This window comes from Prunus mume, linkage group LG2 (assembly GCF_029339155.1).
Source record: "Prunus mume cultivar Tortuosa linkage group LG2, ASM2933915v1, whole genome shotgun sequence".
Taxonomy (NCBI): Eukaryota; Viridiplantae; Streptophyta; class Magnoliopsida; order Rosales; family Rosaceae; genus Prunus; species Prunus mume.
The window spans coordinates 3,550,769-3,577,771 of record NC_142699.1 but is presented as its reverse complement, the minus strand read 5'-3'; the positions used below and the strand labels follow the sequence as shown (position 1 = coordinate 3,577,771).

General features: G+C 41.1%; 3 protein-coding genes and 1 pseudogene across 11 annotated transcripts; all 4 read left to right on the top strand.

The window, feature by feature from the left end:
* Window positions 1–43: 43 nt before the first annotated feature.
* Window positions 44–23,946, top strand: LOC103319351 (putative disease resistance protein RGA1). Of its 3 annotated transcripts, none has more exons than XM_089047557.1 (3): window positions 44–2,991; window positions 3,081–3,143; window positions 23,920–23,946. In XM_089047557.1, exons 1-2 carry the CDS (start codon window positions 164–166, stop codon window positions 3,088–3,090), a joined length of 2,838 nt encoding a protein of 945 aa, XP_088903683.1. In that variant the 5' UTR covers window positions 44–163; the 3' UTR covers window positions 3,091–3,143; window positions 23,920–23,946. The 3 variants fall into 3 exon arrangements, with proteins under 3 accessions (XP_088903683.1, XP_088903682.1, XP_088903681.1); XM_089047556.1 differs by lacking the exon at window positions 23,920–23,946 and adding an exon at window positions 3,456–3,761 and having other exon boundaries at window positions 3,081–3,159; XM_089047555.1 differs by lacking the exons at window positions 3,081–3,143; window positions 23,920–23,946 and adding an exon at window positions 3,456–3,761.
* Window positions 9,093–10,417, top strand: LOC148919440 (putative disease resistance protein RGA4; annotated as a pseudogene).
* On the top strand, window positions 10,386–24,477 carry LOC148919439 (putative disease resistance protein RGA3). Of its 5 annotated transcripts, none has more exons than XR_016124770.1 (5): window positions 10,386–11,927; window positions 12,018–12,096; window positions 12,203–12,314; window positions 14,401–14,540; window positions 14,622–14,757. XR_016124770.1 is itself a non-coding variant. In XM_089047558.1 (2 exons), exons 1-2 carry the CDS (start codon window positions 10,471–10,473, stop codon window positions 24,136–24,138), a joined length of 1,467 nt encoding a protein of 488 aa, XP_088903684.1. In that variant the 3' UTR covers window positions 24,139–24,477. The 5 variants fall into 5 exon arrangements, 1 of the variants encoding a protein (XP_088903684.1); XR_016124771.1 differs by having other exon boundaries at window positions 12,187–12,314; XR_016124772.1 differs by lacking the exons at window positions 14,401–14,540; window positions 14,622–14,757 and adding an exon at window positions 12,583–12,926.
* Window positions 21,198–25,099, top strand: LOC103319383 (disease resistance protein RGA2-like). 3 transcript variants are annotated; one of them, XR_001677346.2, is made up of 4 exons: window positions 21,346–23,689; window positions 23,780–23,858; window positions 24,129–24,247; window positions 24,494–25,099. XR_001677346.2 is itself a non-coding variant. In XM_016792114.2 (2 exons), the coding sequence occupies exons 1-2, from the start codon at window positions 21,492–21,494 to the stop codon at window positions 24,136–24,138; spliced, it is 2,208 nt and encodes a 735-aa protein (XP_016647600.2). In that variant the 5' UTR covers window positions 21,198–21,491; the 3' UTR covers window positions 24,139–24,477. The 3 variants fall into 3 exon arrangements, 1 of the variants encoding a protein (XP_016647600.2); XR_016124774.1 differs by lacking the exon at window positions 23,780–23,858; XM_016792114.2 differs by lacking the exons at window positions 23,780–23,858; window positions 24,494–25,099 and having other exon boundaries at window positions 21,198–23,689; window positions 24,129–24,477.
* The last annotated feature ends 1,904 nt before the right edge of the window (window positions 25,100–27,003 follow it).

Below are 27,003 nucleotides of genomic sequence, written 5' to 3'. Positions count from 1 at the left end.
TGTCCCTGTTATGCATCTTAAAATAGACCTGGAGTTTGCCTTGAAGACTTACTCAGCATATAAACTGGGCAGAAGAGAGGGAACACCACAACACCAACAATCATCCTCCAATCAGTTCTTGTTCATAAACACTGCTGTCAACCATTTTCTAAAGCTCAAAATAATGGCTCATGCGCTCATTTCCTTGCTGCTAGAACGGTTGGCCTCGACAACCTATGAATACATAGGAGGAGGGGTGAAACATGTTTTGAACGTTAAGGAAGATGTTGACAACTTCACTCGGACTCTCCGAGTTATTCAAGCTGTGCTTGAGGATGCAGAGCAACGCCAAGTGACCGATCAAGCTGTCAAAATCTGGTTGGATGAGCTCAAAGATATATCCTACCAGATGGTGGATGTGCTGGACGAGTGGAACACAGACATTCTCAAACAACAAGTTGAGAAGCAAGAAAGAGAACAAAATGCTCTTGTTCCCCCCAATAAGAAGGTACGTTTCTCTGATTTCTTTTCTTTTGGCAAAGTCAGTCCGGTGATTCTTGGCCGTGACATTGCTCTGAAAATAAAAGATCTGAATGATAAGTTAACTGAGATTTATGAGGAAAGAAAAAAGTACCAGTTTCTAAGGAAAGAATTAGGCATTCAACAACCTCAACAACCTCAACGGCCTCAAACTGCATCTTTTGTCGATATATCTGAGATATTTGGTCGAGAAAATGAAAAAAAGGGTTTGATAACAAACTTGTTGAGTGATAGTAGTGCGGAAGGGAAGGGGACCCTTATCATCCCTATTGTAGGGATGGGAGGCATGGGAAAGACCACTTTGACCCAAATAGCCTATAATGATGACCATGTGAAAGCCCATTTTGAGATCAGAAAATGGGTTTGTGTGTCAGACCCTTTTGATGAGATTAAGATTGCCAAAGATATTAGTGGCGATTGCGCCACGAGTTCAAATCAGCTGGATTATGTCTTGCAACGTATGTCTGAATCCATCCAGGGCAAAAGGTTTCTTCTTGTCCTGGATGACGTGTGGACTGAAAACCGTCAAAAGTGGGAGCTTTTAAAGGTACCACTAATGCAAAATGGTGCTAAAGGCAGCATAATATTGGTCACCACAAGAAAAATAGAGGTTGCTAATATGATGAGAGCAACACCAAACATGATCAATCTGGAAGGGTTGAGTGATGAATATTGTTTGGCAATCTTCAATCATATGGCCTTTCCTGATGGGGATGTAGATGAGTCTAAGGCATTTGAAGATATTAGTAAGAAAATTGTAAAGAAGTGTAAAGGTTTGCCTCTTGCTGCAAAGACTTTAGGTAGTCTCATGCAGAATAAGAGAACAACAAGAGAATGGAAAGAAGTTTTGAATAGTAAGATATGGGATCTAGAGAAGGTCGAGCAAGAAGTTTTCCAGCCCTTATTCCTAAGTTATTATGATTTGTCCCCAACAATTAAATCTTGCCTTTTATATTGTGCTATTTTTCCTAAAGATTACCGGTTTAAACGAGATGATTTGATTAAACTTTGGATGGCACAAGAATATGTTATTTCAAAAGGGAATAAAGAAAAGGAAATAACGGGTGATGCAGTTTTTGACAACTTAGTGGCCCGATCATTTTTCCAAGATTTTGAGAAAAATCAGAACACTGGTACAATTACAGGTTGCAAAATGCATGATATTGTGCACGACTTTGTGCAATTTCTCACCAAGAATGAGTGTTTGATTATGGATCACACAGAGTGTGCTACTAGCGAATCAAAGTTATTGGGTGATAAGGTTCGTCATTTGACCTTGAGATATTTTCTTGATGGTCCACTTGCTATCTCATCCAACAATTGCCAAAAGCTTCGCACGCTTGCAACTTTTGATTCAAGAATTACTACAATAGACTCAAATTTAATTTTACAATTGAAATGTCTTAGGACATTATATTTCAGTGGTAATTCCATCAAAGAACTCCCAGAGCAGATTGGTGAATTGAAACATTTGAGGCATATTGATTTGTCTTTCAATTGTATACTGGAGAAATTACCAGACACTATTTGTGGTTTGTACAATTTGTCAACCTTGCGCCTTGCGTGGTGCTCTGAACTTAAAAAACTGCCTGAAAACATGGGAAACTTGATTAACTTAAAGCATCTTTATGTTAAGGGGTGTGATGATCTGGAGTCGTTGCCGAAAGGAATAGGGAGATTAACAAGTTTGCAAACACTAGATGTGTGTCGGTGTGGTGGCGACAACGATGAAGCATTCCAAATTGGGGATCTGAGAATGTTGAACCTTGAGGGAAGTCTCGCAATATGCCTTGTGGGGGATGCGACAACTAAGAGCGAGGTTGAGAAAGCACAATTGTGGGACAAAAAGCTATTTCATCTCGCTGTTGCTTTTGAATGGCAGACGAACAGTAATAGTAGTAGTGTAGAAATACTGAATGCTTTACGACCGCACCCAGATTTGGACTCATTCATTATTCGGTGTTATAATGGCACCACGTGGCCCAATTGGATGCAGTCTTTACACAATTTGAGATTCCTTAATGTTGCTCGGGGGACACAGTCTGAGCTTTGGCCTCTTGGGAATTTGGAATCCCTTGAAACACTGAGCATATGGTCGATGGAGGGAGTGAGAAAGGTCGGTGTTGAATTTTTCGGATTAGAAGATCAAACCTCATTCAGAATCAGATCACCACCCCTGATATTATTCCCAAAATTGAAACGACTCTGCTTTGACATGATGCGGAATTGGGAAGAGTGGGAAGGCGTTGAAGAGTGGACGAAAGAGGATTCTCAAATTACAATCATGCCATGCCTTTCTAATTTAGAAATGAAATGGTGCCCTTTACTAAAAGCACTGCCAGACTTCCTCTTTAAAACACCACTGCAGACTCTTCGCATCACTGGATCTGAGAGACTTTTAGAGCGTTACGAAGAAGGCAATGGAGAGTGGGCCAAGATTTCTGCTACGAACCCAAACATCCGCATTATCAGGTAATTGAGCTCTAGCAATCTCTTAATTATTTACATACATATGTATCAATTCCAAGTATCATCATATTTGTTTCCTTCAAAATCTTCAGGGGATGGTGAATCGCTAGGCACATTTATGAAAACATCTGTCTCCGTAGCATATATAATCTTGAGATGGTGACTCGCTAGGTATTTTTCTTCCTACTAAAACTATAAGTAATTGTTCGCATATATCATGATTTTTCTATGAAGAGGATTTTTCAAATGAGTAAGAAAGGTGCTTTGATGTTTGTTTTGTTAAATCTCTGGAGTTAATTTTCAATTAGCTAGTATTAATAAATTCATTTACTTATTATGCCACACGAGGTTTCTTGTTTTGTTTAATCTTCATGCTTTAGTTGTTTCTCAAAAATTTAATAACCTCTAAGAGAAATGATTGCAAGAAGCAAATTAATTGATCAACTATATATGTGTCATCATTTCAGAAACTTCTGGAGCAAACAGAGTGATGTAAACCATCAAAAGTCAGCCTACGGAAGTTCCAATAACTGAAATTTTGATTACTTTCACCACTGCCTTGAGAACTACTTGACAGAGACATGGTGAATTTGGAAGGTCAACTGAGCTTGATGATTGCCTGATTTTTTTTGTTTTGTAAGCAGAAACTTTGTATTTAACTATTCTACTGGTGTATTGATCATTTGCAAAACTTCCTTTGTGTCATTAATTCGTAAAATGTACTCTGAGGAACTGGTGAATTTGGGTTTGAAGTTTACCTTGGCTTTCTCTTATTTTATTGTGTATCAGTTCCCAGTTTTTGCTGTTCCTCTAGAAGGTGTGTTTTGTTTGCCTTGGGTAACTTTGATTTGGTGTGTGTTCTTAAGCTAGAAAAGTCGTTAATATCGTTAAACTTGCCTTCAAGTTCAACAACTAATTCATAGAAGAAGAGGTAGCTTGTTTTGAACGTGAAGAAAGAAGTTGAACAATTCGTTGGCAATCTCAAAGCTATTCAAGCTGAGCGCGCTTGAGGATGCAGAGCAAATGCAAGCAACCAAGGCCAGTGTATACATCTTATTGCAACTTGAAATTAAGGTCTGAATGATGGGTTAACTGTGATTTATGAGGAAAGAAAAAAGTATCAGTTGTTGAATTTTAGTTTTTAGTTTTCATTTTTTATGCTAGAGTATAGAGGAAAATGAGAGCGAGAATGGAAGTGAGGATGAAATTGAGAGGGAAGGATGGGAGGGAGGAGTAACAAACGGGCCCTAATCTACTGTTGTATTTATGATTAGCAAAACTTCCTTTTTGAATCGTCCAGTGAAATAATGGCTACCCATAGAGCCATTTTTCAAAAGTCGTGTGTGTATGTTCGTTAAGTCATATATCTATGGCAGAGATGTATTGAAATGCATCTGACTCACTTTGCATATATCTCTAAGTGTTTTATGATCTAACAGCTGAGAAACATATCTTTCATTCATCTAAGACCTATTTTGATGGAAAAACAACGTATGAATGATGAGACAAATCTTAAGAATGAAACAGAACAAAGGTCATCGCTGATACTGTATCGCGAACAAAATTGTGCCGCGGACGTTTATGAGCTTGCTCCCCTGGTCTGCATGTATTTGATGTGGCGCCTTGTCCAATCTCTCATATTTCAGCTGCTGATGCCATTATATTTTAGCTCCTGGTCCACATACTACATGGATTTATCAGAAAGTAATTCAGTTTCAAATTAATTCTTAATCATCATTTTTGAAAATGGAAAGAAGCAATTAGAGGGGAAGATGGTATGTTCTTTTCTACATCATATGAATAATGAAATGCATTGAGTGTTTTATGATCTAACACCTGATAAACATATCTGCGTTGATCTAAGACCTTATTTTAATACCACAAACAGAATTTAATCATACTCCCTCTCCTGCTTTATTGCCTTGGTCATAGTAAGAAAAAAGAAAGAGCCATAAAAAAAGACAAGAAGAAATTTTTATTTCATCTATGTAAACTTTTGGATGATGTTTAGTCCTGCAAATTTAGCATAAATAAATTGGGTTAGTCTGTATTATTAATAAATATGTATTTTGTTTTATTAGTATTAGTGACAAGATAATGAGACATGGCTCATTCGGCTAAAAAGCCCAAAAGGATGTCGATGGCCCATTATGCCGAGAAGTTTGTTTTATGAGTACAAGAATTCTATAGTGAGGGCCTTATATATGGCACTTAGGTGATGTCTTGTTTCTTAACCATTTGATCAAATTGGTTAGCCGTGGAATCAAATTAGTTAGTTTGATATAACGATTAAGAGATAAGACCTCACCTAAAAACTATATAAGGCCCTCACTATAGAATGACTCTTTCTGAGTAACCTTGCAACTCAAGAGATGGGCTAGTGCCTCAAAGAGACTGTAACGAAGGAGTTATAAATTTGTTATAATAAAGGCATCTCGAATAGCTATCTGATCAATTATAGAGTTATTATTGGACAACGATTTGACTGCAGGGTTGAACGCATCAGTACATTGTTCACCCCTCAACATAAGGAAAATTTTACGGTGCACTTGGCGCATGGATGCGCCACTTGTTATGACTGTTGGATGAGTAGTTTGGGCATATGAAGTAATCAAAACCGTTGCTTGTTGGTTACCGGTTAACTTGTTGCTATAGGTAAAATAAAACAAAAACAAAAACTCTCCTTCAGTAGCATCGGGTTTCTCTTTTCTCTCTCTTCCAGTTCGACTCCTTCCAAAATCGCTCATCTCCTCCTCCTGTGACGACGAGATAGTGTGACGAATACAACTCCTCTCCTCTCAAGTATCTCTCTCTTTCTTCTCCCTGATTGTCTCTCTCATCTCTATATCTCATGGTCTCTCAATCTCCTTCTCAGGCTTCGTTTCAAAACCAAACCCATACTAAAAATCTCAGCCCCGATTGAAACAGGGGCGGATCTATTAAGCAAGGAGGTACAGCTGCACCTCCCTTCGCGGAAAAATCATTGTAGGTGCTTCAAATTGCCCCTTTGCTCAACTAGTGTACAGATTACCTTATTTTCATTTTCAACACTTAAGTAAATGTCTTTGTTTTTTTACTTTTATTTATTTTTATATTACTCCATTTACTTAAGTTTACAATGTAAATAAGAAAGTACCCCCCATTTGGATTCAAATAAAAATACTAGAAAATTAAATTCCCACCAAATCAAAATATGAAAATTCGATTTTAGTGCAAAATACGATTTAGGCTAAAAATGATGGCTCATTAAGTCAATATATACTTCATACTAAAATCCCATAAAATCAAGTTTTCTTATTTGATGTATAAGGAATAAAAGCCGCCAAAAATTATCTTGAGAAAATGATTATTCCGAAAAACCGTTTTCATACTTAGTCAATATTGCACCTCCGCTAAAAATTTCTGGTCCGCCAAAGGATTGAAACCCCATTTAGCTCGATCCCCGCCTATCTCTCTCTCTCTCACTCAATCGTTTCAGCCTTCTCTCTCTCTCTCTCTCTCTCTCTCTCTCTCTCTTACTTATAGATACGAGCACCAAACGTGGATGGGCACAAATTTGTGAGTGATAGAAAGTTTAGGGTTTCAATTTTGTTAAACTGAAGATAATTTTAATTATTCAAGGTTTGAGTTTTCTAATTTATATTGTAAGTTTTAGGTTTTAATATTGGGCTATGGTCTTTTCAGGTTTTCAACTTTTTAATTTGTATTTGAACCATTAATTTGGAGACAAGGTGAGGATTTCATATTAGTGTTGAACTAGATGTAGATTTGGTAATGTTAGTTTAATTTTGAGTTTACTGCTGCATTCATCATTTTTTGGTTTTTTTTTCTTTTCCAATTGATTTTTTATTTTATTTTTCTGAGTTGGTTCTTGTGTCTACAAGTTGCATCTTGTTTTCATATTCGGATTCCTGAATGTGCTATGATGTCATTCTTAAGTCTCTTTTTTTTTTTTCCTGGGCTCTGGAGTGTTGCTTTGTTTGCCTTTGTTTAGCCCGGATTCTTCTTTTTTATGTGGTTTTTTTGCTTTTGTTTGTAGTCTTGGTCGCGTGGGAAGGGGGGTGTGAGGATTTCTCATCCTCCTGTAGCCCCATTGATTTATGAATATCATCTTTGGAATCTTGTTATGATTGGTTTTTTTCTTCTTCTTGTCAGTATTCTATTAAATGCGTGTGAAGGTTGCCTCTTTTTTGGGGTTTTAATGAAAGCTACCTAACAACAACCAAACAATAAAAGTCTCTGTTAGTTTCTTTAGTTTCCTTTTAGTCTCTCTTATTTTTTGTTGGCCTTCTGCTTTCTCTTACTAACTGACAATTGGATGTTCACTTGGTGTTGTACTACAGAAAGAGTGCTGTAATTTTCTATGAATTGCTTGATTTTCATTAATTTGAATAATATTTTCTGTGAATTGCTGTAAATATTGACACGTACGAACCCAAAAATCTTATTCGAAAATCTTATTCAAATTAATTGTTTAGATAAACAAATTTGTGAAAAAACAAAAAAATGAATAGTATTTGCCATTTGCTATGGCAACGGGTGGAACCACATATTCTTTTGACGCTTATTCACGTGAATAGTAGACTAGTTCCCTTCTTAATGACAAAGGCAAATGGAGTTGCTCTTACATGTTATATATAAGATGAAAATAGTTAAAGAAACCTTGGTAGTTTTGAGTAAATGGCTCACCTCTGACAAATTATACATATAATAACTTAAATATATTTAGCTGGACCTGTAAGTTAATAATATTTTATTTTGAAAACATTAAAGTAAAAAAACAAATTGAGTTTTTATGAGGCACAACTACATCGGAAAGGAATGTGCTCTCCACTCTAGATCCGAGTTTAAATCCCCCTTACTGTAGTTTAGATTAAATTAAAGTATATCATTTGTATTTTAAAAAAGTTTAAATTAAATTACTAATAATATATTAAAAAAATATTATTTAAAAAAAAAAACCCAATTGGCGTGCCAGGGGGCTAGTGACCAGTAAACAAAGGCGCCTTTATTTTCTTTATTTCCTTTTTTCTTGATCCAGAAGGCGCCTCTACCCTAGTAGTTGGACTGGATCCATCAAACAAGACACGGGGTTCCGGTCTAATTGGGTTGATTAGGATACATTGGAGACTTTTGTTTTGCTGGATCCATCAAACAAGTCACTATCGAAACTGGGTAGAAGAAGGGTAATAATATAATAGCACGAAGCAATCTCCAAATCATTGAAATTAGAAAAATGAAAAAGCATTTCATGTGTAATACCCATGTAGTCAATAGAACTAAATTTACGTAAAAAAAGCAAATAAGAAGATAATGGCTCTCGAAATCATGAAAGGCAGAAGCTGCCCCTCCATTACAGATAAGCCTCCTTAAACTTTTGGGATAAAGATTCATGTAACAGTTCCTTTAAGAAGTCTGTGTGATTCTAGCTTCTTCAAAGTTGTTCAACTCCAATTACTTTCCTCAAAGTTGGCTGCACTACTTCGTTGCCTTTTTCAGATTCCGCCATTATCTCTCATTGTGATTCTGACTTCCATTATCTCATTCTAACTCTTTTTTGGAGGGAGCCATAAAACACTTTGAGGTTTTAAGATGTTTTAAAAAAATCCACTTTTATTTGATTGTTCGTTCAAAAATTGATAAATTTATTTATAAGAAAACTTATGCAAATGACAAAGTTAAGGTCAATGAATGTATTGTCATCTAACCTCAAATACTACTTTTGGCTTTTGAAAAAAAATGTCTAGACTAAATTCACAATGGTGTGATAATTCAAGGGCAAATAGGCACATTACCGAAAACAAAATTTATACATCAACCCCAACAATCCTCCTCCATCCCCACCCCAACCACCACCATTGACGTCATTGAAAAATGCCACTTGAAATTTGTTATTCATTAATCTAATTGTCTTGTATGATAAGGTCAAGAATGACAGGCTGGCACATTAATCTTATCATATAATTGACTTGGAGTTTGCCTTGAAGACTTACTCAGCATATAAACTGGGCAGAAGAAAGGGAACACCACAACACCAACAATCATCCTCCAATCAGTTCTTGTTCACAAACACTGCTGTCAACCATTTTCTAAAGCTCAAAATAATGGCTCATGCGCTCATTTCCTTGCTGCTAGAACGGTTGGCCTCGACAACCTATGAATACATAGGAGGAGGGGTGAAACATGTTTTGAACGTTAAGGAAGATGTTGACAAATTCACTCGGACTCTCCGAGTTATTCAAGCTGTGCTTGAGGATGCAGAGCAACGCCAAGTGACCGATCAAGCTGTCAAAATCTGGTTGGATGAGCTCAAAGATATATCCTACCAGATGGTGGATGTGCTGGATGAGTGGAACACAGACATTCTCGACAACAAGTTGAGAAGCAAGAAAGAGAACAAAATGCTCTTGTTCCCCCCAATAAGAAGGTACGTTTATCTGATTTCTTTCCTTTTGGCAAAGTCAGTCCGGTGATTCTTGGCCGTGACATTGCTCTGAAAATAAAAGATCTGAATGATAAGTTAACTGAGATTTATGAGGAAAGAAAAAAGTACCAGTTTCTAAGCAAAGAATTAGGCATTCAACAACCTCAACAACCTCAACGGCCTCAAACTGCATCTTTTGTCGATATATCTGAGATATTTGGTCGAGAAAATGAAAAAAAGGTTTTGATAACAAACTTGTTGAGTGATAGTAGTGCGGAAGGGAAGGGCTCCTTATCATCCCTATTGTAGGGATGGGAGGCATGGGAAAGACAACTCTGACCCAACTAGCCTATAATGATGACCATGTGAAAGCCCATTTTGAGATCAGAAAATGGGTTTGTGTGTCAGACCCTTTTGATGAGATTAAGATTGCCAAAGATATTAGTGGCGATTGCGCCACGAGTTCAAATCAGCTGGATTATGTCTTGCAACGTATGTCCGAATCCATCCAGGGCAAAAGGTTTCTTCTTGTCCTGGATGACGTGTGGATCAAAACCGTCAAAAGTGGGAGCTTTTAAAGGTACCACTAATGCAAAACGGTGCTAAAGGCAGCATAATATTGGTCACCACAAGAAAAATAGAGGTTGCTAATATGATGAGAGCAACACCAAACATGATCAATCTGGAAGGGTTGAGTGATGAATATTGTTTGGCAATCTTCAATCATATGGCCTTTCCTGATGGGGATGTAGATGAGTCTAAGGCAATTGAAGATATTAGTAAGAAAATTGTAAAGAAGTGTAAAGATTTGCCTCTTGCTGCAAAGACTTTAGGTAGTCTCATGCAGAATAAGAGAACAACAAGAGAACGGAAAGAAGTTTTGAATAGTAAGATATGGGATCTAGAGAAGGTCGAGCAAGAAGTTTTCCAACCCTTATTACTAAGTTATTATGATTTGTCCCCAACAATTAAATGTTGCCTTTTATATTGTGCTACTTTTCCTAAAGATTACACGTTTGAACGAGATTGTTTGATTGAACTTTGGATGGCACAAGACTATGTTATTTCAAAAGAGTAAAGAAAAGGGAACAACAGGTGATGCAGTTTTTGACAACTTAGTGGCTCGGTCATTTTTCCAAAATTTTGAGAAAGATCTGAACACTGGTACCATTACAGGTTGCAAAATGCATGATATTGTGCATGACTTTGTACAATTTCTCACCAAGAATGAGTGTTTGATTATGGATCATGGAGAGGAAACTACCAGCGAATCAAAGTTATTGGGTGATAAGCTTCGTCATTTAACCTTGAGATATGTTCCAGAAGGTCCATTTCCACTTTTTATCTCATCTTACAATTGCAAAAATCTTCGCACGCTCGCATCTTTTAATTCAAGAATTACTACCATAGACTCAAATTTAATTTTACAATTGAAATGTCTTAGGACATTAAATTTGAGTCGTAATTCCATGAAAGAACTCCCAGAGGAGATTGGTGAATTAATACATTTGAGGCATATTGATTTGTCTCACAATTATTATTTGGAGAAATTACCAGACACTATTTCTGGTTTGTACAATTTATCAACCTTGCGCCTTGTGTGGTGCTCTGAACTTAAAAAATTGCCTGAAAATATGAGAAACTTGATTAACTTAAAGCATCTCTATGTTGAAGGGTGTTTGTGTCTGGCGTCGTTCCCCAAAGGGATAGGGAGATTAACAAGTTTACACACACTAGATGTGTGTCGGTGTGGTGGCGACAACGATGAAGCATTCCAAATTGGGGATTTGAGAAAGTTGAACCTTGAGGGAAGTCTGGAAATACAACTTGTGGGGGATGCGACAGATAAGAGCGAGGTTGAGAAAGCACAATTGTGGGACAAAAGGCTATTTCATCTCACCGTTCTTTTTATAAGGCAGAGGAACAGTAGTAGTAGTAGTAGTAGTGTAGAAATACTGAATGCCTTGCGACCGCATCCAGATTTGGAATCTTTAAAGATTTTGTTTCATAATGGCACCACGTGGCCCAATTGGATTCAGTCTTTAAAAAATTTGAGATTCCTTACTGTTGTTAGGGGGAAACAGTGTGAACTTTGGCCTCTTGGGAAATTGGAGTACCTTGAAAGACTGACGCTACTCGAGATGGTAGGAGTGAGAAAGGTCGGTGTTGAATTTTTGGGATTAGAAGATCAAACCTCATTCAGAATCAGATCACCAACCCTGATATTATTCCCAAAATTGAAACGACTCTGCTTTGGCCTCATCTTGAATTGGGAAGAGTGGGAAGGCGTGGAAGAGTGGACGAAAGAGGATTCTGAAATTACAATCATGCCATGCCTTTCTGAGTTAACAATTATAGATTGCCCTTTACTAAAAGCACTGCCAGACTTCCTCTTCAAAACACCACTGCAGACTCTTCGCATCCTTCGATCTGAGAGACTTTTAGAGCGTTACCAAGAAGGCAATGGAGAGTGGGCCAAGATTTCTGCTACGAACCCAAACATCCGCATTATCAGGTAATTGAGCTCTAGCAATCTCTTAATTATTTACATACTTATGTATCAATCCCAACTATCATCATATTTGTTTTCCTTCAAAATCTTCAGAGAATGATGACTCGATAGGCACATTTATGAAAACATCTGTCTCAGCGGCTTATATAATCTTCAGATGGTGACTCGCTAGGTATTTTTCTTCCTACTAAAACTATAATTAATTGTTCACATATATCATAATTTTTCTATGTAGAGGATTTTTCAAATTTTCATGGCACAGGATTTTCTTTTCGTAGTTACTGGAGCTCTTTTCGTGGCATGGGAGGGAGGGAAGAGTGAATATGACCCCAAATTTCATTTTAATTCACCTTCTTCAAGTGTCATCAAGTTGCTCAAAGGCTATATGAGGTTTGTTGTTTTGTTTAATCTGCATGCTTTTGTTGTTTCAAAAAAATTAATTCCTGAAAAATGTCTAAGAGAAATGATTGCAATAAGCAAGTTGATCAACTATGTATGTGTAAGGAATTATTATAAGAATACCCAAGTAACAGTCGTCGTTTTAGATACTTGAAAGAATACCAAGTACATTTTTGGGAGCCTAAAAATGTGAGGCTCTCTATAACTGGACAAGCAGTTTCTACTCTTGCCTTCATTTTAATACCGTTCATCATTTTAGGGACTCTATGGAAGCGAACGGAGTAGTGTAAACCATCAAAGTCAGCCTCTCCATTACAGATAAGCCTCCTTAAACTTTTGGGATAAATATTCGTGTGACAGTTCCTATAAGAAGTCTGTGTGGTTCTAGCTTCTTCAAAGTTGTTCAACTCCAATTACTTTCCTCAAAGTTGGCTGCACTTTCCAGCGCACCAGCACTACTTCGTTGCTTTTTTCAGATTCTGCCATTATCTCTCATTGTGATTCAAACTTCAATTATCTCATTCTAACTCTTTTTTGGAGGGAGCCATAAAACACTTTGAGGTTTTAAGATGTTTTTAAAAAATCCACTTTTATTTGATTGTTCATTCAAAAATTGATAAATTTATTTATAAGAAAACTTATGCAAATGACAAATGTTGATGCTCTTTTTCGGAGATGGTCAACTTAGAGATAGGGGTTTGTCTTTAGCAAGAGAAGGGTCTGGCCTTCAGAAAGGGCTGACCTGCAGAAGACAAACAGAGAAGCGGTCGTCAAGCAGTTTGTGGCATGGTGCCGCCGAAGGCTCTCCGATGCTTGAGTCACTAAGGGTAGTGGTATTGCAAAGTAACAGTAATAGTGAGAGAGAAGTTACCCTTTTCTTGGTTACTATTCCCTATTTATAGGGAAGTAAAAGTAGGAGGTTTGCACAAAGTTTTGATGTGGGACTTTGTGCAAGTTGCTGTGATGATGACACGTGTCTCCTGTGTTTAGGTTTGGCAGTTCGGAGCTTTGGCAGGTGGTTGTCCCTTCGGAAGAGCATCTCCTTTGGCAGGGAAGAAGACATGTACGCCTTGGTGTTAGTCACTTTGGTGCTAGGCACGCTTGGTTAATTATGGTGTAAACAGTAGTCCCCCAAGTTGTCAATCAAGAAGTGGCTTCTAGTTTGGGAACTTGTGAAGAGGTTGTGTAATTAAACCAAGCGTGTCGTCTGGTGCCGAAGGTAGTCCCTAGTCCCCAAGTTTGAAAACTAGAAGACACCCTTTTTTAATCTTGAGGTTGGGGGAGAAGAGCAGTTAAGGAGTTCTGGGGGGGAAGCCTATAAGGAAATGCAAAGGAACTATGTGACCCTAGAAGCTTGTGCCAACCGGGTGTTGGGGATAACCCGGCACCGAGAGGCTAGTGCAAGTGGCGAGCGGGCCATCGGGGTGTGGTACTGTGGTAGTAGCATCCGTCGATGTGGGCATTCCAATAGAGGTTCCACTACCGAAGAAAAATATGATGAGTCTGTATGATCTAGAGTCGCTGAAGGTAGACTACGCTATACCTGAGTGTGTGGGGCTGAGGTTGCCCGCACTGCTGAAGCGGCAAGATACCCTCCTGAGGGTTGCGTTATGGTGTTCTCGGCCATGTACAAACATGGATTGAGGTTACCATTGCATCCTTGGGTGCAAATGATGCTTTCAGTTAGGTTATGCCTCGGCAGCATAATCCCAACCACGTGTATCTTGCACGGGTGTACATAGCATGGTGGTTGGCGGCGAGGAGCCCTCCTTTGAGCAGTTCATGCATCCGACTCAGGTGTCGCAACAGGGCAACTTTGTCAGGTGCAGGTCAACTATCAAAAGCGAAGGAGAAAGGATACTTTATAGGGCAACCACCATCGTCGCAGAAGACGTGGCGAAATCGGTGGTTCTTTGCCTTGATGATTGGGAGTCTGGCCTAGGACGACATGTCAGCAAACATGTGCCCACCCAATTTCAGTCTATAGGTCTTTGGTTATAACTCCTGTCTTTGTGTTGATATGAATATGTATTGTAGTCCGAAGCTTGTGAAAACTAACGCCTTTGTCCATGTGCAGGTTCTGTGAAGTGTAGGCCAATGTCCAGGGAGGAAGAGGAAGAGATAGAGCTGGTGAGGAGACATATGCCCCAGGAAGCACGTGAGTGAAGAATATTATGACACCAGCTCTTCTTCTTCAGTCGGGGTTGCTTCAAGGAAGTAAGTATTGGCCTTCTCCCTCCCTTTTGTATGTTTGTCTTTGTATATGTGCTCACGTTTGCTTTGGTTTTGTGGTTGCAGTGGCTGAGGTGCCGAAGAAGGTGGTGACCGTGGTTGAGGATTCACCGAAGGTAGTGGTGGATCCGGAGGAGAGGCAACGAAAGTTGCGAGAGAGAAGAGAGAAAGATAGGGCCAAGAAGCAGGCAAAGGTGCGCCCGACGACGAGGGGACAGAGCTGGCAGCTGACCTCGGCAGGAGGATGACGAGCTGTTGGCGGAGTTGGAGAAGAAGCGGATGGGGCTTAAGTCTTCGATACATGACATCATGGGTGGAGCAGTCTGCCGCCATTCGACCTAGATCCCCACCCAGCCGCTCGAGATGAAGGAGCTATTCCCTGCAGTACCGAGGGATCGCACTTTGCCTCGGTTCAACGGGAGGCGAAAGAGGTAACCCGGCCATGCATCGCCAGGAAGTGCCTCTTGTCAATGCCTTCCCGAGGGTAAAGATTGATGCGGGGAGCTCGCTCGGACCAAGGCCACTGACTTCTCCGATCGGGTCCAGAAGACGGTGTTCTCTACCGCTAATGTAAGTAGTCTTGTGCCTTTAACTTTCTAGTAGTTCGGTTATGAAGTGGTCTCACTTATGAACATATCTTTCTTGCAGGCTTTTGGGGATATGTACCTCACCCTAGCCAGGCGAGAGAAAGAGGTAGACTTGGTGAGACGCCACTCGAGACAGCCAAAGTCGCTCTGCAGAGGCTCAGCCGCCATCCGGAGAGGAATGCACTTCAACTGAATGTGGGGAGGCTGGAGTGAGAGCTAAAGGAGACAACCCGGCGGCTAGAGGCGGTGGAGGAGGCTAGGCTCGAGTCTGAGAGGAGGAGGACCGAGGAGCTGAGCGTGGCTCATGCCGAGTGTGGAGGAGTATCAAGGCTCGACAGGTTCAAGAGCCTTATGTTGGACGCGATGGTCGAGGAGCAGTATGGGTGGGAGAAACTAGTTGCGAGGTTTAATCCAGAGTTAGATATAAATTTCGACACCATGGTGTTCCCCCTCACATTCCTTCGGTCGAGAGTCACTTTTTGCAGCTACTCCCGCCAAGGCCACAAGTCATACGAGGTGAGACAAGGGATGTCTTGATGCTAAGCGGAGGAGTCATTGTGGACCACGACACGCCGAGGAGGAGGCGGGCGACCATGCCGATGCTGGCGCTTGTTTATATTTTGTTATGATATACCCAGTTGTTTGAGCGTAGTCTTTTGATATGTATGGATATTGCCTTGCCCTAAGGCGGGGTTACTTTGATTTTATGATAGCTGGTATCTTTTTGCTTTATGCATTCTGCCAACTTCAAGTGTGAATGAGTAGAAATGGGGCCCAGTTGGGTGCTTCTATTAAATGGGTGCCGAAGGGCAGAAAGTACAATGGTAGGTTTGAGTCAAGACTCAAGACCGAAGTATAAGAAAACATAATGTCCTAGGGTCTAGGTATGTTTACTTGTAGTAGTACTTGAGATGGTGAGCGTTCCAAGGATGAAACAAGGTTTTGCTCTTGGGATCTCGAAGCTAATAAGTCTCGGGGCGGCAAACCTTGGTGATCTCATATTGACCTTCTCACGTAAGGCCCAGGGTACCTTCATTAGGATTCTTAGTGGCCAAGGAAACCTTTCGCATGACCCAGTCCCCAGAAAGCTTGGGGTTTAACTCGGAGTTGTAGTACTTGGCAATACGCTGTTTGTACGCGACATTGTGCATGTTGGACTGGTCATGAAGCTCGTCAATGAAGTCGAGGTTGAGGGTCAACTCGCTCGTTATTGGCCTCGGCCTCATAAGTGGAGGTTCGGTATGTGGGCTGGCCAATCTCCACCGGTGTCACGGCCGGTACCAAAGGAAATAGAGAACGGTGTTTCTCCCGTTGAGGTACGGAAGGTGGTACGGTATGCCCAAAGAACTTTTGGGAGTAGCTCTGGCCAGCAACCCTTGGCTTTGTCAAGCTTGGTCTTCAGGGTCTTCTTGATAATTTTGTTCACGGCCGACGACCATTAGACGAGGATGGGCTGGGGAAGCAAAACAAAGTTTAATCTTGAGGTTGTAATAAAACTGTCTAAATTTTGCGTTGTCAAATTGCCGGCCGTTGTCTGTGGCGATGGCGTTGGAGATGCCAAAGCGACACACGATATGTTGCCAGACAAACGCGTCTCAATGCGAGCCGCGATGATGGTGGCTAGGGCCTTAGCTTCAGCCCACTTAGTGAAGTAGTCGACGGCCACGACTGCGTTGACTGCCCAGCCCTAGGGCATAGTTCCAATGAGGTCAAGTCCCCATCGGGTGAATGGCCAAGGACCATGGCATTAAAGGTTCAGGTGAGTTTAGGGATATTGGCAAATCGGCGACACATGTCGCACTCTTGGTGAAGGCTTGGGCATCGGTGTGAAGTGAGGCCGAAGTATCCTTGCGTAATGGCCTTATGCGCTAGTGAGCGAGCGCTGAATGATTACCACAGATGCCTTCGTGAATTTCTCGGATGACATAGTGGCATTCCTCTCGGGTCGAGCAATCAAGGTAGGGTAAGTCAATCCGCGCTTATGCAGGCGCCATTAATGATCGTGTCATCGGGCGGGCGATAGCGAACACGCCGCGGCCAGGTGGGTAGCGTCTGCTGCAAAAATTGGAGGATGGGGTCCATCCATGTTGAATTTGTGATCAATGGCGCAGATGAGTGGTGCCCGTATGCTTGGCTGATCCAAGATTTCCATGTGGATATTGCGGCCAATACCACCTTTCTATGGTGAGGCTAATCTAGTTAGGGCATCGGCATGGCTATTCTTCGAGCGCGCACCTGGCTTATGAGATAAGCGTTGAAGGTTGTAAGCAAATGGCGGGTATGTTGGAGGTAGGCTGCCATGGACACGTCCTTGGTAGTGAAGTCTGGTTGACTTGGTGGACAACGAGCCGTGAGTCATCGAAAATCTGAATTTGCTCGGCGCCCATCTCCTTGGCTAACCGAAGGCCAGCTAAGAGTGCTTTGTATTCGGCCTCATTGTTGGAGGTGTGGAAGTTAAAGCGGAGGGCGTACTCAAGGACAACCTCGTCCGGATAGATGAGAACAAGGCCGACTCCGCATCCTCGGCGTTGGAAGAGCCGCCACATACAAGGTCCATAAGTGAGTCAAATCTAGGTGCCATTGCTTGGCGGCGTGGACTTAGCTCGGGTAGGAGTGGGCTCCATCGTAATCGTGGACCGCCACGGCATGGGGTTCGGTGAATCAGATATAAAGTCGATCACGGCTTGGCCCTTTGTGGTGGGCGGGGTTTGTAGCGGATATCAAATTCGCCAAGTTCAATGGCGCGACTTGACTAGCCTCCCGAAGTCTCCGGCCGCAATACTTGCGGAGTGGTTGATTGGTTAAGACATGAATGGTATGAGCACAGTATGGCACGAGGCGCCGAGCCGAAACCACGAGGCGAATGCGGTTTCTCGATGTCCGGTGCACGAACCTCGGCTTCTGTAACGCTTTGCGACATAATGCTGGGTGCTCAAAGATTCTTTGTCCGGATGAGCATGAAGCGACCGCTATACCCAAGGCGAGAGATAGATCATGAGGGTGTCTCGAGCTCGGTGTTGACAATAAGGGGGCTCATATACTCCTTCACTCGTTGAAAGCCTTGTCGCGCTCGGTCCAGTAAGACTCGCTTGCTACCCTTAAGTGCCTTGAAGAAGGGGCGCGCGATCGCTGTGCCTTGGAGATGAATCGGTCAAGGCTGCGACACGCCAGAAGGCTCTGGATGTCCTTGATCGTCTTGGGTATTGCCATGTCCAATATTTCCTTGATCTTCTCTGGATTGGCCTCAATACCCCTCTGGCTAATCATGAAGCCAAGGAATTTGCCTCAAGCCACCCCAAATGCACACTTGGTGGGGTTAAGCCTCATCTTATACCGCTTGAATGGTGAACATGGTGAGAGGTTGGGGGTGTGCTGGTGAGTGCGACTCTTGACGAGCATGTCATCAACATAAACCTCCATGGTGTTGCCAATTAGGGAGCGAAGATCTGTTCACGAGGTCGTGGCCGGCGTTCTTGAGGCCGAAGGGCATGACTTTGTAGCAGTAAATGCCACGATCCATGATGAAGGAGGTGTGGGCTTGGTCCTCAATATGCATGAAAATCTGGTTGTACTCAGAGTAAGCATCCATGAAGCTGAGGAGGGCGTGGCCAACTGTGGCATCAACTAGCTAGTCGATGCGGGGTAGAGGGAAGCTATCCTTGGTGGCCCGATTGAGGTTGGTGTAGTCTACACATATGCGCCAGCCCTTTGTGCCCTTGCGAACCATCACGACATTGGCCAGCCAGGTAGGATATTCCACCTCCTTGATAAATTCAATGCTAGTTAGCTTGTCCACTTCTGCCATCATGGCCTCATATCGCTCTGGGTCATAAACACGACGCTTCTGCTAAACGGGTCGGACGGGTAGGATTAATGCTTAGCCGATGGGATATGATCTCAGGTGATATGTCAGGCATGTCATTGTATGACCAGGCGAAGAATTCAAAATTAAGGCAAAGGAAGGCGACAAGATCATAACGAAGCTCTTGTGAGAGGGAGGTGGCGATCCTGACCTGCCGATCCAGGATGTTTTCATCGAGAGTAACCAGCTCAAGGTCCTCCACAGGTTCGGCTGTGGGGTGATCCTCCTGGGTCTTACAGGCGTTTGGTGCCGGCAGGCTGAGGTGGAGCACAGGTTACCGCGAGCCTTGCCCGATATTGGCGGTTGGTGGACTTCACTACTAAAGCATAGCAGCTTCGGGCGCCAAGTTGGTCTCCGCCCACCATGCATGTGCCATGAGGCGTAGGAAACTTCAGCAGCAGCATATTCGTGGAGATGAAGACCTTCATTTGGGCCATGGCGGGGTGGCCGAGGATGACATTATAGGCTGTGGGGCAATCGATAATGAGGAAGGGAGTGGTGATTGTCCTCATGGGGTGCCGATCCAATAAAGATTGAGAGATGAATGCTTCCAATGGGCTGACCACCTCACGAGAAGCTCACGGGGTGTAATGCTTGATCGGCGAGTGAGATGGGACACAGCTCGTTGAAGGCCTCGTGAACATCACTGACCGAGCTTGCGGTGTCCACCAAGATCGCCCACATCAAAGTTAGAAATGTCGGCGCGGATAATGATTGGGTCATCGTGGGGGAATAACACCGCGCTCCTCCTCCTCACAGAAGGTAATGGGAGCCCGCTGATTTATGGGTCTTGGCAAGCATCCCTACTCAGTGAAAACCTTTAGTGCGCATAGGTGGAGCGGACATAATGTTTGATGGAGTTGTTGGAGGTTCCAGCCAGGGTAGGACCACCACTGATAGTTGAGATCATGTTGATCTGCCGTTGGTGAGGGGTAGGTGGGGGTGGGAGATTGTGCACGTATTTATCCAGTTTCCCCTCACGAATAAGTCCTTCAATGATGTTGCGCAAGGCAACACAAGATTCGATGTCGTGTCCACCGAACTGATGAAAGCGACAGAGGACACTGTGTTGGGCATGGGCTTGCCGCCTGTCTCGGGAGGCTTGGGTATGATAGGTGCCTCGTGCACCAGGACATTCTTGTAGGTAGTGTTCAAGGTGGTGAAGACCTCGAACCTAGGCTTGGGTGAGAAGGGGAGTGGAGCCCGATCACCTGCCCTGTGTGGGTTGCCCGGGCTGGACTTTGTGCAAGTTCTGTGATGATGACATGTGTCTCCTGTGTTTAGGTTTGGCAGTTCGAGCTTCGGCGGTGGTTGTCCTTTCAGAAGAACATCTCCCTTTGGCAGGGAAGAAGACATGTCTGCCTTGGTGTTAGTCACTTTGGTGCTAGGCACACTTGGTTAATTATGGTGTAAATAACAAAGTTAAGCTCAATGAATGTATTGTAATCTAACCTCAAATACTACTTTTGGCTTTTAAAAAAAATGTCTATAGACTAAATTGACAATGGTGTGATAATTCAAGGGCAAATAGGCACATTACCGAAAACAAAATTTAGACATCAACCCCAACAATCCTCCTCCATCCCCCACCCCAACCACCACCATTGACGTCATTGAAAAATGCCACTTGAAATTTGTTATTCATTAATCTAATTGTCTTGTATGATAAGGTCAAGAATGACAGGCTGGCACAGTAGTGGAACACCCATATCTTATCATATAATTGACTTGGAGTTTGCCTTGAAGACTTACTGAGCATATAAACTGGGCAGAAGAAAGGGAACACCACAACACAAACAATCATCCTCCAATCAGTTCTTGTTCACAAACACTGCTGTCAACCATTTTCTAAAGCTCAAAATAATGGCTCATGCGCTCATTTCCTTGCTGCTAGAACGGTTGGCCTCGACAACCTATGAATACATAGGAGGAGGGGTGAAACATGTTTTGAACGTTAAGGAAGATGTTGACAAATTCACTCGGACTCTCCGAGTAATTCAAGCTGTGCTTGAGGATGCAGAGCAACGCCAAGTGACCGATCAAGCTGTCAAAATCTGGTTGGATGAGCTCAAAGATATATCCTACCAGATGGTGGATGTGCTGGATGAGTGGAACACAGACATTCTCAAACAACAAGTTGAGAAGCAAGAAAGCGAACAAAATGCTCTTGTCCCCCCCAATAAGAAGGTACGCTTCTCTGATTTCTTTTCTTTTGGCAAAGTCAGTCCGGTGATTGTTGGCCGTGACATTGCTCTGAAAATAAAAGATCTGAATCATAAGTTAACTGAGATTTATGAGGAAAGAAAAAAGTACCAGTTTCTAAGGAAAGAATTAGGGATTCAACAACCTCAACGACCTCAAACTGCATCTTTTGTCGATATATCTGAGATATTTGGTCGAGAAAATGAAAAAAAGGTTTTGATAACAAACTTGTTGAGTGATAGTAGTGCGGAAGGGAAGGTGCTCCTTATCATCCCTATTGTAGGGATGGGAGGCATGGGAAAGACAACTCTGACCCAACTAGCCTATAATGATGACAATGTCAAAGCCCATTTTGAGATCAGAAAATGGGTTAGTGTGTCAGACCCTTTTGATGAGATTAAGATTGCCAAAGATATTAGTGGCGATTGCACCACGAGTTCAAATCAGCTGGATTATGTCTTGCAACGTATGTCTGAATCCATCCAGGGCAAAAGGTTTCTTCTTGTCTGGATGGCGTGTGGAGAAAACCGTCAAAAGTGGGAGCTTTTAAAGGTACCACTAATGCAAAACGGTGCTAAAGGCAGCATAATATTGGTCACCACAAGAAAAATAGAGGTTGCTAATATGATGAGAGCAACACCAAACATGATCAATCTGGAAGGGTTGAGTGATGAATATTGTTTGGCAATCTTCAATCATATGGCCTTTCCTGATGGGGATGTAGATGAGTCTAAGGCATTTGAAGATATTAGTAAGAAAATTGTAAAGAAGTGTAAAGGTTTGCCTCTTGCTGCAAAGACTTTAGGTAGTCTCATGCAGAATAAGAGAACAACAAGAGAACGGAAAGAAGTTTTGAATAGTAAGATATGGGATCTAGAGAAGGTCGAGCAAGAAGTTTTCCAACCCTTATTACTAAGTTATTATGATTTGTCCCCAACAATTAAATGTTGCCTTTTATATTGTGCTACTTTTCCTAAAGATTACACGTTTAAACGAGATCGTTTGATTGAACTTTGGATGGCACAAGACTATGTTATTTCAAAAAAGAGTAAAGAAAAGGGAACAACAAGTGATGCAGTTTTTGACAACTTAGTGGCTCGGTCATTTTTCCAAAATTTTGAGAAAGATCTGAACACTGGTACCATTACAGGTTGCAAAATGCATGATATTGTGCATGACTTTGTACAATTTCTCACCAAGAATGAGTGTTTGATTATGGATCATGGAGAGGAAACTACCAGCGAATCAAAGGTATTGGGTGATAAGCTTCATCATTTGACCTTGAGATATGTTCCAGAAGGTCCATTTCCACTTTTTATCTCATCTTACAATTGCAAAAATCTTCGCACGCTCGCATCTTTTAATTCAAAAATTACTACCATAGACTCAAATTTAATTTTACAATTGAAATGTCTTAGGACATTAAATTTGAGTCGAAATTCCATCAAAGAATTCCCAAAGGAGATTGGTGAATTGATACATTTGAGGCATATTGATTTGTCTGGCAATTATGATTTAGAGAAATTACCAGACACTATTTGTTGTTTGTACAATTTGTCAACTTTGCGCCTTGTGCTGTGCTCTAAACTTAAAAAATTGCCTGAAAACATGGGAAACTTGATTAACTTAAAGCATCTCTATGTTGAAGGGTGTTGGCATCTGGCGCCGTTCCCCAAAGTGATAGGGAGATTAACAAGTTTACAAACACTAGATTTGTGTCACTGTGATGGCAACAACGATGAAGCATTCCAAATTGGGGATCTGAGAAAGTTGAACCTTGAGGGAAGTCTGGAAATACAACTCGTGGGGGATGCGACAGATAAGAGCGAGGTTGAGAAAGCACAATTGTGGGACAAAAAGCTATTTCATCTCACCGTTGATTTTAAAAGGCAGAGGAACAGTAGTAGTAGTAGTGTAGAAATACTGAATGCCTTGCGACCGCATCCAGATTTGGAATCTTTAAACATTTTGTATCATTATGGCACCACGTGGGCCAATTGGATTCAGTCTTTGAAAAATTTGAGATTCCTTACTGTTGTTGCGGGGACACAGTGTGAACTTTGGCCTCTTGGGAAATTGGAGTACCTTGAAACACTGACGCTACTCGAGATGGTAGGAGTGAGAAAGGTCGGTGTTGAATTTTTGGGATTGGAAGATCAAACCTCATTCAGAATCAGATCACCAACCCTGATATTATTCCCAAAATTGAAACGACTCTGCTTTGGCCTCATCTTGAATTGGGAAGAGTGGGAAGGCGTGGAAGAGTGGACGAAAGAGGATTCTGAAATTACAATCATGCCATGCCTTTCTGAGTTAACAATTATAGATTGCCCTTCACTAAAAGCACTGCCAGACTTCCTCTTCAAAACACCACTGCAGACTCTTCGCATCCTTCGATCTGAGAGACTTTTAGAGCGTTACGAAGAAGGCAATGGAGAGTGGGCCAAGATTTCTGCTACGAACCCAAACATCCGCATTATCAGGTAATTGAGCTCTAGCAATCTCTTAATTATTTACATACTTATGTATGAATTCCAACTATCATCATATTTGTTTTCCTTCAAAATCTTCAGAGAATGATGACTCGATAGGCACATTTATGAAAACATCTGTCTCAGCGGCTTATATAATCTTCAGATGGTGACTCGCTAGGTGTTTTTCTTCCTACTAAAACTATAATTAATTGTTCACATATATCATAATTTTTCTGTGTAGAGGATTTTTCAAATGAGTATGAAAGGTACTTTTGATGTTTGTTTTGTTAAATCTCTGGAGTTAATTTTCAATTAGCTAGTGTTAATAAATTCATTTACTTGTTTAATCTGCATGCTTTAGTTGTTTCTCAAAAATTTATTAACCTCTAAGAGAAATGATTGCAAGAAGCAAATTAATTGATCAACTATGTATGTGTCATCATTTCAGAGACTGCTGAAGCAAACAGAGTGATGTAAACCATCAAAAGTCAACCTATGGAAGTTCCAATAACTGAAATTTTGATTATTTTCATCACTGCCTTGACAGAGACATGGTGAATTTGGAAGGTCAACTGAGCTTGATGATTGCCTGATATTTGTGTTGGGCAATGATTTCCCCACTCCTATTTTATCCACTTACACTCCTTTTTTAGTTATAAAAAAAGTGTAAGTGGATAAAATAGGAGAAAAAGGAGTGGGGAAATCACTTGCAAAACTTCCTTTGTGTCATTAATTCGTAAAATGTACTCTGAGGAACTGGTGAATTTGGGTTTGAAGTTTACCTTGGCTTTCTCTTATTTTTTTGTGTATCAGTTCCCAGTTTTTGCTGTTCCTCCAGAAGGTGTGTTTTGTTTGCCTTGGGTAACTTTGATTTGGTGTGTGTTCTTAAGCTAGAAAAGTCGTTAATATCGTTAAACTTGCCTTCAAGTTCAACAACTAATTCATAGAAGAAGAGGTAACTTGTTTTGAACGTGAAGAAAGAAGTTGAACAATTCGTTGGCAATCTCAAAGCTATTCAAGCTGCGCGCGCTTGAGGATGCAGAGCAAATGCAAGCAACGAAGGCCAGTGTATGCATCTTATTGCAACTTGAAATTAAGGTCTGAATGATGGGTTAACTGTGATTTATGAGGAAAGAAGAAAGTATCTGTTGTTGAATTTTAGTTTTAATTTTTAATTTTTTATGCTAGAATATAAAGGAAAATGAGAGCGAGAATAGAAGTGAAGATGAGATTGAGAGAGAGGATGAGAGGGGAGAATGGGAGGGAGGAGTAACAAACGGGCCCTAATCTACTGTTGTATTGATGATTTGCAAAACTTCCTTGTGTCATTTCTTTGTAAACTGTACTCTCAGGAACTACGTATTTAGTAGTTTTTGAATCGTCCAGTGAAATAGTGGCTACCCATAGAGCCATTTTGAATCGTCTAAGTGTTTTATTATCTAACAATTGAGAAACATATCTTTCATTCATCTAAGACCTATTTTGATGGAAAAACAACGTATGAATGATGAGAAAAATCTTAAGAAATGAAACAGAACGAAGGTCATCGCTGATACTGTATCGCGAACAAAATTGTGTTGCGGACGTTCATGAGCTTGCTCCCCTGGTCTGCATATATTTGATGTGGCGCCTTGTCCAATCTCTCATATTTCAGCTGCTGATGCCATTATATTTTAGCTGGTCCACATACTACATGGATTTATCAGAAAGTAATTCAGTTTCAAATTAATTCTTAATCATCATTTTTGAAAATGGAAAGAAGCAATTAGAGGGGAAGATGGTATGTTCTTTTCTACATCATATGAATAGTGAAATGCATTGAGTGTTTTATGATCTAACGCCTGATGAACATATCTGCATTGATCTAAGACCTTGTTTTAATACCACAAACAGAATTTAATCATACTCCCTCTCCTGCTTTATTGCCTTGGTCATAGTAAGAAAAATGAAAGAGCCATAAAAGAAGACAACAAGAATTTTTCATTTCATCCATGTAAACTTTTGGATGATGTTTAGTCCTGCAAATTTAGCATAAGTAAATTGGGTTAGTCTGTATTATTAATAAATATTTACTTTGTTTTATTAGTATTAGTGACAAGATAATGAGAGATGGCTAATTCGGCCAAAAAGCCCAAAAGGATGTCGATGGCCCATTAAGCCGAGAAGTTTGTTTTATGAGTACAAGAATTCTATAGTGAAGGCCTTATATATGGCCCTTAGGTGATGCATTATAACGAAATTCCTACGGCCCCAAGAACAACGTAAATAAAACTAATACAAGCATAGAAAATAATATAGTATTGTCCGATTCATGAGTCTCTTAATCATTTGATCAAATTGGTTAGCCGTGGAATCAAATTAGTTAGTTTGATTTAACGATTAAGAGATAAGACCTTACCTAAAAAGTATTTAAGGCCCTCACTATAGAATGACTCTTTCTGAGTAACCTTGCAGCTTAAGAGATGGGCTAGTGCCTCAAAGAGACTGTAACGAAGGAGTTATAAATTTATAATAAGGGGTTATAATAAAGGCATCCCGAATAGCTATCTGATCAATTATAGAGTTATTATTGGACAACGATTTGACGGCAACGCATCAGTACATTGTTCAGCCCTCAGCATAAACCCCTAGCGCCTCCTTCCTTACCCATATGGTAAACCCAAACACATGGTACAAATTAGTACCCCCATTGACAAACTTTATTGGTCTGCCATTAGCCAAAAGCCACTTTGCCAAATAGTCCATCTCTTGCCACCCGTACCATATATCTGGTCATAGACCATTAGAACGTCGAACGGATCATGTGATAGAGACAAAAAGAAAAAGAGAGAAAGGAAGAGGCCTTCCTTATCAGCCGGCCAGCGATATATTGTGGTCAAGCAGAATCTGCCTGTTCACGCGCAAACCGTACTTGGGTACGGTGAGGGGCGGTGCGACTGATTCAGTCAGTCAACTAAGAAATTTGTTTTTTTTTCTCCCATTGCATGCATGTTTCAAGGTTGTTGTTGGTGACAAAGGGCCATTTCTTTCCATGGATTGGATATGAAGAGAAGAGACAAACCAGCTGGCTGGCAGTCGAGCTTAGCTTGAGACAGCTGTTTTTGAAACTAGATGACTGAAAACAGTGAAGGCTTTGACCTACAAACCATGTTTTATAGTATATTTCTAGCTTCATGTATTATTCTATGTCGTTGGTACAAGTGTTAATTCACTCAAAAAATATATATGTATACACGTGTGTGCGTCTATGTTTCCATACCAAGTCTATTTCGTGTACTTCATGTGTTGTGATGTGCCCACAACAGGCCCACTCATGCAAAGTT